The sequence below is a fragment of the Oncorhynchus clarkii genome, chromosome 3 (genome assembly GCF_045791955.1).
Source record: "Oncorhynchus clarkii lewisi isolate Uvic-CL-2024 chromosome 3, UVic_Ocla_1.0, whole genome shotgun sequence".
Taxonomy (NCBI): Eukaryota; Metazoa; Chordata; class Actinopteri; order Salmoniformes; family Salmonidae; genus Oncorhynchus; species Oncorhynchus clarkii.
The window spans coordinates 50,549,513-50,564,502 of NC_092149.1; the positions used below are offsets into that span (position 1 = coordinate 50,549,513).

At 42.0% G+C, this 14,990-nt stretch overlaps 2 protein-coding genes across 2 annotated transcripts in view; both read left to right on the plus strand.

Moving 5' to 3' along the window:
* The first annotated feature begins 2,945 nt into the window (after positions 1–2,945).
* Positions 2,946–4,964, plus strand: LOC139396848 (C-X-C chemokine receptor type 4-like). The gene is made up of 2 exons (XM_071143769.1): positions 2,946–3,019; positions 3,361–4,964. Exons 1-2 carry the CDS (start codon positions 2,996–2,998, stop codon positions 4,423–4,425), a joined length of 1,089 nt encoding a protein of 362 aa, XP_070999870.1. The 5' UTR covers positions 2,946–2,995; the 3' UTR covers positions 4,426–4,964.
* Positions 4,965–12,309: 7,345 nt separating this feature from the next.
* LOC139396838 (aspartate--tRNA ligase, cytoplasmic-like) overlaps positions 12,310–14,990 on the plus strand; it is a 33,156-nt gene continuing 30,475 nt past the window's right edge. Inside the window, exon 1 of the mRNA XM_071143758.1 lies at positions 12,310–12,483. Coding sequence (XP_070999859.1) covers positions 12,461–12,483 — 23 coding nt within the window. The 5' untranslated portion in view covers positions 12,310–12,460. The remainder of the gene's footprint in view (positions 12,484–14,990) is intronic.

Here is a 14,990-nt window from a genome sequence, read left to right on the forward strand (position 1 = left end):
ACTGCCTCTACATTTAATCCATCAGCACACACTTCAACCACAGGGACCGAAAAAAAACTGTTTGCCAGTGGCTGGCTTTGATAAGAGGACTCCATCCAATCCTTTACAGTGGGCATTCTCTCTCCCTCTGGCCCCTCTCCTCAGGATCTGCAGGAAACAGAGCCCAAAAATGTGTTAGTTAAAAGAGTTGAGTTCCTAACAATACTGTTACCTCACCTCCTCTTATTCACATCAACTGCTGGTCTGTACTCTGTATCTGATGGAATTGGTGTGGTACATAAAAACACTTGCTTTACAACACAAATATACGTTGAACTGATAAAGTGGGTGGATTCATTCAATCGATCAGTAATTTCAGATTTCAAAGAGGATAACTGCATGCTACAGGCTGCAGCTACTTGGTTACTGAGTAACCCTTTTTTTTTTTACCTAAAGATCAGTGACCTTCCCCATCATCACCCAACACTAGCTGGGGATTACTTCAACTGAAATAAGAGATGGTGAGAGTAGTATGGTTAGAAAAAGGCGAGAAAAATGAGTGCCACGATCTGTCTAAGCATGAGCACATAAGAGAGAGATATTTCAAATCCTTTGGGTCACTCAACACTTGGAAAGTGTAGACATAACAGTAGGCCTACTTAGAAAGTGACGACCTGTGGAAAAAACTTATCAAACATATCGAATGCCAGAAAATGCCTATCAGCACTACCGAATCGATGTTATCCATGATGCTGTGGGCCGCTATGAGACCAGGCTGGATGAAAGAAAGGTGAAACCTAGTCAGTTGCACAACTCAATGCATTCAACTGAAATGTCTTCCGCATTTAATCCAACCCCTGAATCAGAGAGGTGCGGGAGGCTACCTTAATCAACATCCATGTCATCGGTTGTTGTTGGAGTTAATTCCCTTGCACAATGGCAGGACTGCATATTTGTTCACCTTCCCGGCTTGCAGATTCAAACCCGCGACCTTTAGGTTACTGGCCCAATAAACTTAACCGCTGGGCTACCTGTCGCGGAGGAGTATAGTTGATTTAGTGAGAAAAGTACATAAGTGCATCATTGGTGACTCGTCATTCTGCCCCACCTGTTTTGAGCCGCACTTGTTTAGCTACAAAAACAAATAAAAATATATATTTGCCAGTATATTGTCGACTTGATTCATGATGACTGCTAGCTTGCTTGCTAAGATTTTGAAAGTATGGTGTCAGTCCAATCAAAGCTACTGTAGATATAACGGGATTTGACACAATTCTATCTGTGGCCAATGCCCTTGAGCCTTCATGGATGGGCACTTCTAATGTAACTCCATGGCAGCAGCCAAGAGGCTTGAATTTTCGAGCTCTCCTCGTCGATTTTTGCCTGTTTTGCATGTTATTTTGGCATCAAAACAATGTAAAAAAAAGTTTTATCATTGAGTTAATAAAGCTGCATACAAACATGGTCTCGTTTGGCTTTCTTCAGTAAGGCAGCTCCAAAATGCAAGTGTTTCAGCCAAGCTCAGTGCTTTCTGTGGTGGTGGGGCAGCCAGCGGAAAATACGGAGCATAGGGGTTGGTAATGTTTTCTAGTTGCGCTGTGATTGGCTCAGTGTTCTGTCACTCATGGGGACACTACGTCACAGCAAAATCTACGGGGAGAGCTCGAAAATTCAAGCCCCTTTTTGAACGGTCATGCAACTCAGAATTCCAAGTCAGGAACTCAGGCCTCTTTCTAGAGCTCCGACCTGAAGATCACTAACGCCATGATTCAACCTTGTTTTATTCTGAGTTCCCAGTTGTCTTGAGAGCACCATAAGTCCAGAGAATGCCAGACTTTGATGACAACATTCGATGACAAAATTTGCCCATGAAGGACCGCCGTGCCACTGTTCAAGTGAGCATAGCACAAGAAGAAGTCCAAAAATGTATTGTATGCTGCTGCAGAAATGATGTAATATGCCAGGGAGATATGTTTACTGTAGCTAAGAAAGTAATACTAAGTGTATGTTGCCTAGTAAGCTGTTAGTAGCCCATGTGCCTCACCCAAATAAGTTGGTCCCTTTTCCCCTCATAATTTAGCATACTGTTCTGATTTGGTGGTGCACATGTAGCCTATAGGCTGTTTTAGAGAAATGTCATCATCAAATATTGTAAGTGCTTTCATTGTCTGCTTAAAGCCCCCTTTTATTTATGCTATGGTTCTGACTTGGTGTACAGGGAGAATACTGTAAGAAAGGCCCATGTTCTGAATTATGTAGCTGTACATTTCAAAAGTGCTGAACAAATAGTTATTTATATTGACTATGTCCGTCCTAGCTCTGTCATTAATGCCTTAATCGAAATTACGGATAGCCTCTTATCCGCTCGTCGTCCCCTTATGCCATAGTTTGTACATCTCAATTGTCAAGAGAAACCACATTAGTTTAAGCAAGTCAGCCATATCAGCTATGTTTTTTTTTAAAATGGCAGTAAATTAGGTTGAATGAACTGTTTGCTGGTAGCAAGGTGTAGCAGTGGTAAGGTGTTGGGGCAGCTTTATGTACAGTTTGTGGCTACCATTTGTCACCGTTATAGTCCAATTAATGTATTGTTTAGTGTTGTGTTGTGGCTTTGCTGGCATTCATCTAAAAACATGTTTGGGAGTTTGCCCCACCAAGATGTACATGCTAAAAATCGCCACTGAAGTGCACGGAGATTCCAATACCAATTAACGGCTCATTCAACACTCCATGTGTACAATCTGTCCAATGTTTAAATATTGCAAAAGGGCTACTGCGTCGATTTATCATAGCCTAGTCTATAGTTTCATTTCAATCCTCAGGTTACTAATCTATGCATTCAAGTGACGTCGGCCACTTCTGTGAGAACCCTAAAAACGACATTGTGTCACACGCGGCCAAGGCTCCTCCTTTGGGAGGAGCGCAAGGAGGGTAAGCTATTTAGGTGCATTTCAATCTTTAGGTTACTAAAGTTATTCAGACCCGCGGAGATAACCTGCATCACTGCGTTGCCACGATGTCTACTTTTTACGAGGTCGAAGTGAGTTTACCATTTCAGTCATTATTTAAAATTATAGTAATTGTATCTATAGCTTTAATATAGACATAGGTTCTATAACACATTGTTCTATATAACAAACGAGGCTGTTTCTCAAATTACTATTCTGTATACTTTCGCCGCAATTTTGGTATGCATTTTATTTTCTCGAAGTAATTTATCAATGTTTCTCGAATAACACAAATATAGCCTTATAATAGGCCTAAACTATTCCGCCATAATTAACTTAGTTTTAAGTATGTTCAGAAATAGCCAATTATAATTTTTAATAGACATATTGTAAACGATTATAATCTTATAATTATTATAATTATTTTTTGCAGCACATATTTTTTGACAACACCAGCTATGAAGAATCAGGTGATTTTGACTTGGATTTGGGTTTCGAGGAGCCGTGCAACAGAGTCGGAGGTGATGATTTTCAAAGGATCTTCTTACCGACAGTTTATGGAATAATCTTTCTGCTTGGAATCGTCGGAAATGGACTGGTAGTAACAGTGATGGGCTACCAGAAAAAGGTCAAAACGATGACTGATAAATACAGGCTCCATCTTTCTGTGGCTGACCTCCTACTCGTCTTCACGCTACCTTTCTGGGCAGTGGATGCGGCCAGCAGTTGGTACTTTGGTGGCTTCCTCTGTACCACTGTGCACGTGATCTACACCATCAACCTGTATAGCAGTGTTCTGATTCTGGCTTTCATCAGCGTGGACAGGTACCTGGCAGTGGTGCATGCCACCAACAGCCAAACCACCAGGAAGAGGAAGCTGCTTGCAGAGAGATGGATCTATGTGGCGGTATGGCTACCTGCTGCTGTTCTCACTGTGCCTGACATAGTGTTTGCCACAGCTCTGGATGGAGGCTCCAGAACCATCTGCCAGCGCATCTACCCCCAGAAGACCAGCTTCTACTGGATGGCTGGGTTCCGTTTCCAGCACATTCTGGTGGGCTTTGTCCTGCCTGGTTTGGTCATCCTCACCTGCTACTGCATCATCATTGCCAAGCTGTCCCAGGGAGCCAAGGGTCAAGTGTTGAAGAGGAAGGCTCTCAAGACCACCGTAATCCTCATCCTGTGCTTCTTCAGCTGCTGGCTGCCGTACTGTGTGGGGATCTTTCTGGACACCCTAATGTTGCTCAATGTGATCTCCCATAGCTGTGCCCTGGAGCAGAGTCTGCAGACCTGGCTCTTAATCACAGAGGCTCTGGCATACTTTCATTGCTGTCTCAACCCCATCCTTTATGCTTTCCTGGGCGTTAAGTTCAAGAAATCTGCCCGAGATGCACTGGCTGTCAGCAGTAGGTCAAGTCATAAAGTACTGACTAAAAAAAGAGGAGCCATTTCATCTGTATCCACTGAATCCGAGTCTTCAAGTGTCTTGTGCAGTTAAAAGTCACCATCCTTTGACTTTTAAATCTCAGGTTGAAACTAAGCTTTCTTTTTCAGGGACAAACTACATTTTGTACAGTTTTGACACCAAAACAAAAAAGACGCTCTTTCTATTTGTAGTTGCCACTTACATTTCTTTTTTTTGTTCTTGTCAAGAAAATCATTTTATGTACAAAGGAGATTTAATCTACAGGCAGAGCCTGATGTCCATTGACTGGTCAACTGTATATATCAATCCTGTACAGACGCAATTCCTTGCGGACTATCATAGAAGATACATTGTTCTAATACGGGACATGTCATACTTCATCATGTCTGCTTAGGGATACTATTTGTTCGTTTAAAATATTTGTAGATAGTTGTTTGCCTTTTTTCCGTTCGCACTTAACTTGTGTGATTAGAAGTTATATTATTTATTGCTGTCGCTCACACTGAATGTTTTGTATCATTATTTCACTATTTTGTTATAAGTGTTTGTATCATTTCAATGTCAATGCCATGTTGTTCAAGTGTTCTAAAATAAAATGTGGATAAATTACATGTAACGGCCATGGTGTTCATTGCTTTCTCAACCTTTTCTCTCTAAATGAGTGACTAATGTCCCCCCGGGGTCCTTATCTGACTGAAGAGGAGGACTGACCAGAGAGTCTTGTAATTGCAAGAACATCTGTGCACTTTTATATCTTAAGCAGCCGCGGCACTACAAAAGCTCTTGAGGTCGAGTCAGAAGGACGAGCACCCATATGGCTGGTTCTGGAGTAAGAAAATAATGTATGTTTAGTTTAGGTAGACAAACTGCACCCCTCCCCCAATAATGTAGTGGCTTTGTAATGATCCAGTGTGTTTCAACTTAATTACAACCTTTTAAAGCAATCTATCTGCACGAGTACACAAATAGAGATGCTGACTGACCAATGTCTTCGTTCCAATCCAATATTGGTGATGATAATACAATAGGGAACACATGATTTCCATTTCATGGACTTAAAAAAAAAAAGATGTACAGCAGGGGTGATGAACTGTTATTTAAGAAGGCCCGGTCACACATTCCCTAGGTGGCAAAAGGTCCGGATGAATATAGTCATTTATCGGCGTAGTAACAAACACCCACCTCACAATGCATTTATCCCGAAACTGTTAACACCCCTCTTGTAGGCGGAGATAGCATTTTGCAGTTTTAAAGCTAATTTCCTGCAATTCTACACATTTGTCTTGGGGCAGAGAAAATGTGCTTTTTTATAAGCTAATTTACTGCAATTTCACACATTTTGCAAATTCTTATGTGTGTTCATATGATACCTGAGTGACTCCACAAAAATCAATGGGTGCCCCCATGGGGTCAAGGCCCCAGGGCATGTCATCTGGTCTGATAACTACAAGATTTAGATAGCTGGTTAGACTAATTTACCTAGCTAGCTAACATGGGCTAGTTTATCAACAGGACATTTCTGACAGGTTATAAATATCGCTCTAAGGTCTGTCAGTGAATGAGATGACAAATGGAAAACTACTCATGCACTACCAAATGTTGACATTGCACCTTGTGGCTTCTACTATTACAAATCAAATACTGTATAACATTTGATTTTTTGTGTGACCCGGGGCCGTATTGACACCGTGCTGGGTCCAGATCCAGTCCGTGGTCCACTTGTTGAGTATGGCTCATGTACAGTATGTAGGCCTATGGATAGTGAAACAGAAAAAATAAGCAGACAGACTCATTAATTGATAGTAAGCCATTGGTAAATGTGAACAGTGAATGTATCCATTTGAAATGATGAAAGGCTGATGACCAATTTGGAGACTGGAGGAAGCCAAAAACAATGGATGCCGTAGTAAATTAAGATGTTGAATGGGCTTCACTGCATTGTTGTGGTTACAGCCATTGCACCAGAGTCCAACTAGGAGGCATTACCATGACTTTACCTTTAAAAAAGGTGTAAATCACCCCCATAAGTTTATGGTTATTTTTTAGTCTAGGTTCTCACAGTCGACTCACAATAAAACAGGGTGAAATAAGAAGTGCTTTTCCTGCTGGACTTGTATTGGAATGGTCCACCTATTAGCATAAGAGCTAATTGTCCCACTCAGCTGAGGGAGAACTGGGCCATTCACACTCCATTGAGTTCAGCTGGGCTCACTACTTCTGCCACTTGGAAACCTCTATATGAGATTATATAGAACTGATCAAAGACTAATGTTTATACTCCATCTGAAAGTCAATGTCTTTGATATTGCATCAGAGATGTATTATATTGAAATGATGCGGAAATGATTTGTTTAGTATGACCGAAGCACAATTCAGTTGAATGCAATCATCATAATCATCATTATCCTCTAATTTAGACTGAATCATTTAGATCCGTCTTGATTATCACACAAACCAATGGTTTCAAACTCAAAACTCATGTGTTTTCAGGAAGAAATGGTCAACACATTTTGAGTCAAAAATGTTCCGTGGTGATTCACTGGTTTGGATAGGATGTTTTTTTCATTTCGAGAGGTTAAAGGCTAAAGCTGTTGACATGCACAGGAAATTGTTTCTAACCTGGGTTCATTAGCAATGTGCATTCAACTGTTTGGAGGTTCCGATCGAGGGAGATATAAAGATCACTTCTACTACAAGATTTGACTCAGCTAAACTGAGCTAAGATTACATTTATGGGAGATGAAAGTATAGGGTAATAGAGATCTCCTTCATATTAACCTGATGGTGTTATTAGTTGGAGGCTAAAGTAAAATAAACAGACAAGGTTCCTCTGGGACAGTAACCTATTATTAACGGTTACATTGTTTTGGTTGGGAAGTGACCAGCAGGAAGACTGTTTCCTGCATCAGGAGCTTCTGTGGCCAACAGCCTGTGAAAATACTTAGGCCCCCCCGACTCTATTCAACCCTCCCAATGGACCACTAGATGCATTTAAGAGCAGGGTGCCAAAGCCATTTTGTCGCAAAGGCCATTCATGTAAAATAAAATGTCAGCGGGGCAACACACTGGGGATTTAGTTTGACCGATACAAGGCAACAAATGGAATAGTCCCAAAAGTGCAAACGCCTCCAAAAATCGACCACACTTCAAAAGCTTACACGGTTTTGAAAACATTTTGACATTACCTGTAAATTCAGGTATTTTCTGTGTATTATTATTTCCTCAACTTCCTGTTTGGAAGTTGAACCACCTAAAAGTAGTTATAAAGTAGTTAGGCCCTCAATGAAGTCCTTGATATTATATAGCTTAATACAGTTGAAGTCGGAAGTTTACATACACCATAGCCAAATATATTTAAACTCAGTTTTTCACAATTCCTGACATTTATTCATAGTAAAAATTCCCTGTCTTAAATCCGTTAGGATGACCACTTTATTTTAAGAATGTGAAATGTCAGATCAATAGCAGAGAGAATGATTTATTTAAGCTTTTATTTCTTTCATCACATTCCCAGTGGGTCAGAAGCTTACATGCACTCAATTAGTATTTGGTAGCATTGCCTTTAAATTGTTAAACCTGGGTCAAACGGTGAATTTTGGCCCATTCCTCCTGACACAGCTGGTGTAACTGGGTCAGATTTGTAGGCCTCCTTGCTCACACACGCTTTTTCAGTTTTGCCCACACATTTTCTATAGAATTGAGGTCAGGGCTTTGTGATGGCCACTCCAATACCTTGACTTTGTTGTCCTTAAGCCATTTTGCCACAACTTTGGAAGTATGCTTGGGGTCATTGTCCATTTGGAAGACCCATTTGCAACCAAGCTTTAACTTCCTGACTGATGTCTTCAGATGTTGCTTCAATATATCCACATAATTTCCCTCCTCATGATGCCATCTATGTTGTGAAGTGCACCAGTCCCTCCTGCAGCAAAGCACCCCCACAACATGATGCTGATTTTCCAACAGACTTGAAGGAGTTCCCTCATATGTTGAGCACGTGTTGGCTGCTTTTCCTTCACTCTGCGATCCAACTCATCCCAAACTATCTCAATTGGGTTGATGTTGGGTGATAGAGGAGGCCAGGTCATCTGATGCAGCACTCCATCACTCTCCTTCTTGGTCAAATAGCCATTACACAGCCTTGAGGTGTGTTGGGCCATTGTCCTGTTGAAAAACAAATGACTGTCCCACTAAGCACAAACCAAATGAGATGGTGTATCGCTGCAGAATGCTGTGGTAGCCATGCTGGTTAAGTGTGCCTTGAATCATAAAAAAAAACAGACAGTGTAAACAGCAGAACACCCCCACACCATCACATCTCCTCCTCCATGCTTCACGGTGGGAACCACACATGTGGAGATCATCCGTTCACCTACTCTGTGTCTCACAAAGACACAGCGGTTGGAACCAAAAATCTCAAATCTGGACTCATCAGACCAAAGGACAGATTTCCACCGGTCTAATGTCCATTGCTGGTGTTTCTTGGGCCAAGCAAGTCTCTTCTTATTTGTGTCCTTTAGTAGTGGTTTCTTTGCAGCAATTCGACCATGAAGTCCTGATTCACGCTGTCTCTGTTACTTGAACTCTGTGAAACATTTATTTGGGCTGCAATTTCTGAGGCTGGTAACTCTAATTAACTTATCCTCTGCAGCAGAGGTAACTCTTCCTTTCCTGTGGCGGACCTCATGAGAGCCAGTTTCATCATAGCGCTTGATGGTTTTTGCAACTGCACTTTAAGAAACTTTCAATGTTCTTGCCATTTTCAAGATTGACTGACCTTCATCTCTTAAAGTAATGATGGACTGTCATTTCTCTTTGCTTATTTGAGCTGTTCTTGCCATAATATGGACTTGGTCTTTTACCAAATAGGGCTATCTTCTGTATACCACCCCTACGTTGTCACAACACAACTGATTGGCTCAAATGCATGAAGAAGGAAATCAATTCCACACATTTACTTTTAACAAGGCACACCTGTTAATTGAAAAGCATTCCAGGTGATTACCTCATGAAGCTGGTTGAGAGAATGCCAGTAGTCGTCACAGTCGTCATCAAGGCAAATGGTGGCTACTTTGAATAATCTACTTTTTTAAACATTTTTTGGGGTACTACATGATTCCATATGTGTTATTTCATAGTTTGGATGTCTTCACTATTATTCTGCAATGTAGAAAATAATAATAAAGAAAAACCCTTGAATGAGTAGGTGTGTCCAAACTTTTGACTGGTACTGTATATTTTTTACCTTTATTTAACCACACAAGTTAGTTAAGAGCAAATTCTTATTTACAATGACAGCCTAGGAACAGTGGGTTAACTGCCTTATTCAGGGGCAGAACGACAGATTTTTACCTTGTCAGCTCTAGGATTCGATCTAGCAACCTTTCGGTTACTGGCCCAACCACTAGGCTACCTGCTGCCCCAAATATATTATATATACAGTATATAATTATAAACTGGGTGGTTTGATCCGTAAATGCTGATTGGCTGACAGTCGTGGTATATCAGACCGTATATCATGGGTATGGCAAAACATGTATTTTTACTGCTCTAATTACGTTGGTAACAAGTTTATAATAGCAATAAGGCAACTCAGAGGTTTGTAGTATATGGCCAATATACCATGGCTAAGGGCTGTATCCAGGCATTCCAGTTTGCGTCGTGCCTAAGAACAGCCCCTAGCCATGGTATGTTGGCAATATACCACACTCCCGCATGCCTTATTGCTAAGAGTGTAAGCAAAACGTACATATCTTGCATGATCTTACACACACAGAGACGTGTACAAAGCTCTCCCTTGCCCTCCATTTGGTAAATCTGACCATAATTCTATTCTCCTGATTCCTGCTTACAAGCTAAACTAAAGCAGGAAGTACCAGTGACTCGCTCAATGCGGAAGTGGTCAGATGATGCAGATGCTAAGCTACAGGACTATTTTGCTAGCACAGAATGGAATATGTTCCGGGATTCATCCGATGGCATTGAGGAGTGCACCACATCAATCACCAGCTTCATCAATAAGTGCATTGATGACATCATCCACACAGTGACTGTACGTACATATCCCAACCAGAAGCCATGAATTACAGGCAACATCTGCACTGAGCTAAAGGCTAGAGCTGCCGCTTTCAAGGAGCTGGGCACACGTATAAGAAATCACGCTATGCCCTCCGACGAACCATCAAACAGGCAGAGTGTCAATACAGGACTAAGATTTAATCCTACTACACCGGCTTTGACGCTCTTTGGATGTGGCAGGGCTTACAAACTATTACAGATTACAAAGGGAAGCCCAGCTGCGAGCTGCCCAGTGACACAAGCCTACCAGATGAGCTTCGAGGCAAGCAACACTGAAGCATGCATGAGAGCACCAGCAGTTTCAGACGACTGTGTGATCCCACTCTCCATAGTCGATGTAAGTAAGAACTTTAAACAGGTCAACATTCATAAAGCCGCAGGACCAGACGGATTACCAGGGCGTGTACTCAGAGCATGCGATGACCAACTGGCAAGTGTCTACATTGACATTTTCAACTTCTCCCTGACTGAGTCTGTAATACCTACATGTTTCAAGCAGACCACCATAGTCTCTGTGTCCAAGAACGCCATGGAAACCTGCCTAAATGACTACCGACCCGTAGCACACCTCATCTGTAGCCATGAAGTGCATTAAAAGGCTGGTCATGGATCACATCAACACCATCATCCCATTAACACTAGACCCACTCCAATTTGCATACCGCTCCAATCGATCCACCGATGACGCAATCTCTATTGCGCTCCACACTGTTCTTTCCCACCTAGATAAAAGGAACACCTACGTGAGAACACTTCCCTCTGCAACTGGATCCTGGACTTCCTGACGGGCCACCCGCAGGTGGTAAGGGTAGTCAACAACACATCTACCACGCTGATCCTCAACACAGGAGCCCCTCCTATAATCCCTGTTCACCCACAACCGCATGACCGAGCACGGCCCCAACACCATTATTAAGTTTGCCGACGACATAATGTTGGTAGGCCTGCTACCGACAACAATGAGACAGCCTATAGGGAGGTCAGAGACTGGCAGTGTGGTGCCAGGAAAAACAACCTCTCCCTCAATGTGAACAAGACAAAGGAGCTGTTCGTGGACTACAGGAAAAGGAGGAATGAGCACGCCCTCATTCACATTGACCGGGCTGTAGTGGAGCGGGTCGAGAGCTTCAAGTTACTTGGTGTCCACATTACCAACAAACTATCATGGTCTAAACACACCAAGACAGTTGTGAAGAGGGCACGACAACACTTATTCCCCCTCAAGAGACTGAAAAGATTTGGCATGGTCCTCAGATCCTCAAAAAGTTCTACAGCTGCACCATTGAGAGCATGGTTGCATCACCGCCTGGTATTGCAACTGGTCGGCATCCGATCGCAAAGCGCTACAGAGGGTAGTGCGTATGGCCCAGTACATCACTGGGGCCAAGCTTCCTGCCATCCAGAACCTCTATACCAGGCAGTGTCAGAGGAAGGCCCTAAAAATGGTCAAAGACTCCAGCCACCCAAGTTAGACTGTTCTCTCTGCTACTCTGCATGGCAAGCGGTACCAGAGCACCAAGTCTAGGTTCAAAAGGCTCCTTAACAGCTTCTACCCCCAAGCCATAAGAACAGTTAATCAACTGGCTACCTGAACTATTTGCATTGACCCCCTTTTTTACGCTGCTGCTACTCAATGTTTATTATCTATGCATAGTCACTTTACCCCTACCTACATGTACATAGTACCTCAATTACCTCGACTATCCCCTACCCCCACATTGACTCAGTACCTCCTGTATTTAGCCTCGTTAATGTTATTTTATTTTTAGCTCATATTTTCTTACTCTGCATTGTTGGTTAAGGGCTTGTAAAGTAAGCTCTTGATTTGAAATATGACAGGATGATATTTCCACAGCTCTTGCGGAACTATTGTTCTTTGACCTAGTTTCAGCCCGGATTGAGAAACTATTTTTCTGTGCATCAGGGAAATAGGCCCGTCTTCTACCACCTATGAATGCTCTCTGAACAGCTGACTCTGTCTCAGAAGTAACTGTCAAGAATCTACCATCTCAAAAGAATAATAACTGTCATGACTAAAGATGGAGTCCAAGGGTAAGATAAATGCTTTCTCGTGTCTCAGAATGTTTTAAACACTAACGTTAGATACTGTAACGTTACCTGGCTAGCTAAAGCCGGTTGTATTTTCAGATGATTGCATCAGCAATTTAATGTATCCGTTTTCCATCAAGATAGCAAACTAGTTTGCTAGCTAGCTAGTTTAAAACAGAACATGTCACGAATAGCAGCTACAGCCGTGAAGTCCACGTTTCTTTCTGCTGGCTTCTACAGTTAAAGTTTGACAGCTAGCTAACTTGCTAGTATCTTAACAGTAGCAAGCTAAGCACCATTACATGCCAATGCTCTCTGACCGTGCCATCATGCTCAATAATACATGCCACTTAATTTAGCTGGCTAACAGCTGCTTTTCATGCGTGCTGAACCTAGTAGTTAGTTCGGTAGCTAGCTTGCTAGTTAAAAACAAAGCCTTGATTTAGTGGTTGAACTTTCATTTTGCAATTTGCAATTGTATAGCATACATTAACGCTTGTCCCCTTGCCGAGGCAAGTTAAACAAATTGTCAGTCGAGAAGATTATAGATTTAAGTTGCCCGACTGGACAAGTAAAAAAAAAAAATCAGATTGAAGTTACCTCTGGATGCGGTGTGTTGTGCACTGGCCCCCCAATCTCTGCAGAGCGCATCACAGTATAATTATTTTAGGCCTACGTTGACAGGCACGAGTGGTCTTTCAATCATGCAGTCGCAAGATGCGTTTTTGAGATCCGAGCCACCGTAACCGCGTGCGCATATTTGTTGATATTCATTGCCAGTGAGTTATTTCCCCAGTTATAGCTGTAAACGGTCATGGTGTTTGCATCACCTGCATGCATGCCAGTGCGAGTGGGCTTTTGCCAGAGGCGAGAGAGACGTTGTAGCAGCAGATAGTCTATTGTATATCATTATTTTAACTAGATAACCAGCCAAACTACACAATGTGTTTTGAATTGGCTATCTCGCTAGTTAACTATTTACGTATTAGCATGTATTAATGTCATGTCCAATGTCCTAAATAACTTTCCCACCCGGCACTCGTGTACAACCGCAAATATGGGTGCACAGTTTGAAACCAATGCTGAGTACTCCGGTTATAAAACGTCTCTCAAGTGCTCAAAATTGGGTGTTGAAATAATTCTGACACCGTTGGAAAGCTGTGATTCTCCTCTATTCAATACTGGCCATATAATTCCAAAAACGTTGAAAAAAATGATTAAAATAGCCTAATTGACAAGTAACAGAGAACAGAGAAACGTGTCTTAGTTAGCTACCTTGCTTTGAAGTCGCCCACTTTAGCCATTTGATCCCTGGTAATTGAATGAGGGAATTATTTTATAAAGACAAAAAAAAAACAGCTGCTCAGCAGTCCCTTGATAAGCTGACTGTGTTTGAGCAGGGTTGGATCAAAAGCCTACACACCCAGTAGCTCTCCAGATGGAGAGTTGACCACATGTTTTATACAGTAGCCTATCAGTGCAGTATTTTACTTTGGGAGAGGGGGGTTAGTGCCTTTCTCAAGGCAACAAAGGCAGGAGATATAATACATGGGATCAGAGACCAGCAGCCTTCCATTGTCAAAACTAGTGATAATAATGCTTTTTATCTTTTGAAGTGGTTCCTTGCATGATGCAACACAATTTTCAAGCACTGTTTTGGCCCATGGTGTTACAGATGTTTCTTCACTTGTAAGTGACTTGAAGTTTTGGACAAGTAAAAATAATCTGTCCTATTTGTCCTATGGACAAGTGACAATTTGTTTTTTTTTACTGTCAAGCCCTGCCTTGTTCACAGCAGGTGAAGCCCAAGACTGATTTTACATGAGGGCAGGGGGATGTTCAGCAAGACGCAACGTTTTGGAATGTTCAGATAGAAATATGCTACAGTATAACAAACATGCCTGTAGAATAAGGAATCATGTCTGCTCTATTTAGGAGCTCCCGAGTGGCGCAGCAGTCTAAGGCACTGCATCTCAGTGCTAGAGGCGTCACGTCAGACCCTGGTTCGATTCCACGCTGTATCACAACCAGCCGGGATTGTGAGTCCCATAGGGCGGCGCATAATTGTCCCAGTGTCGTCCGGTTTAGGTTTTGGCCAGGGTAGGCAGTAAATATGAATTTGAATTGCCTAGTTAAATCAAAGGTTTAAAAAATATATATATAGAAATTCCATGAATATATCTGCAAGGTTTTTGTAACTGAACGTGGCCCAGGTGTCCCAAAAAGTGTAGACAAAAATGTTAAAATAGGCCTATATATGATAATCTGAAATGAGTAGGGTGCATAATCAGTCATCAAATTTCTTCCTTTGTTTTCTGTAAAATAACCCATATGCATGATGGTACATGTTGAAGTAGTCACACTGACTCTGAGTCTTTCATTTGGAGGAATATGGGCTTATTTGTCAGGAATAATTTTTTATTTACATAATATACACTTAGAAGGTTGCTTAGCAACTCAAAAGTACCGTAAATGTCACAATAGCCAGCCACTAGCCAGGAGGCTACGCA

Coding starts and splice junctions, on each gene's coding strand:
- LOC139396848 (XM_071143769.1), top strand. CDS start 2,996: ATGTCTACTTTTTACGAGGTCGAA. Junction 3,020..3,360: donor CTACTTTTTACGAGGTCGAA/GTGAGTTTACCA, acceptor TATTTTTTGCAG/CACATATTTTTTGACAACAC.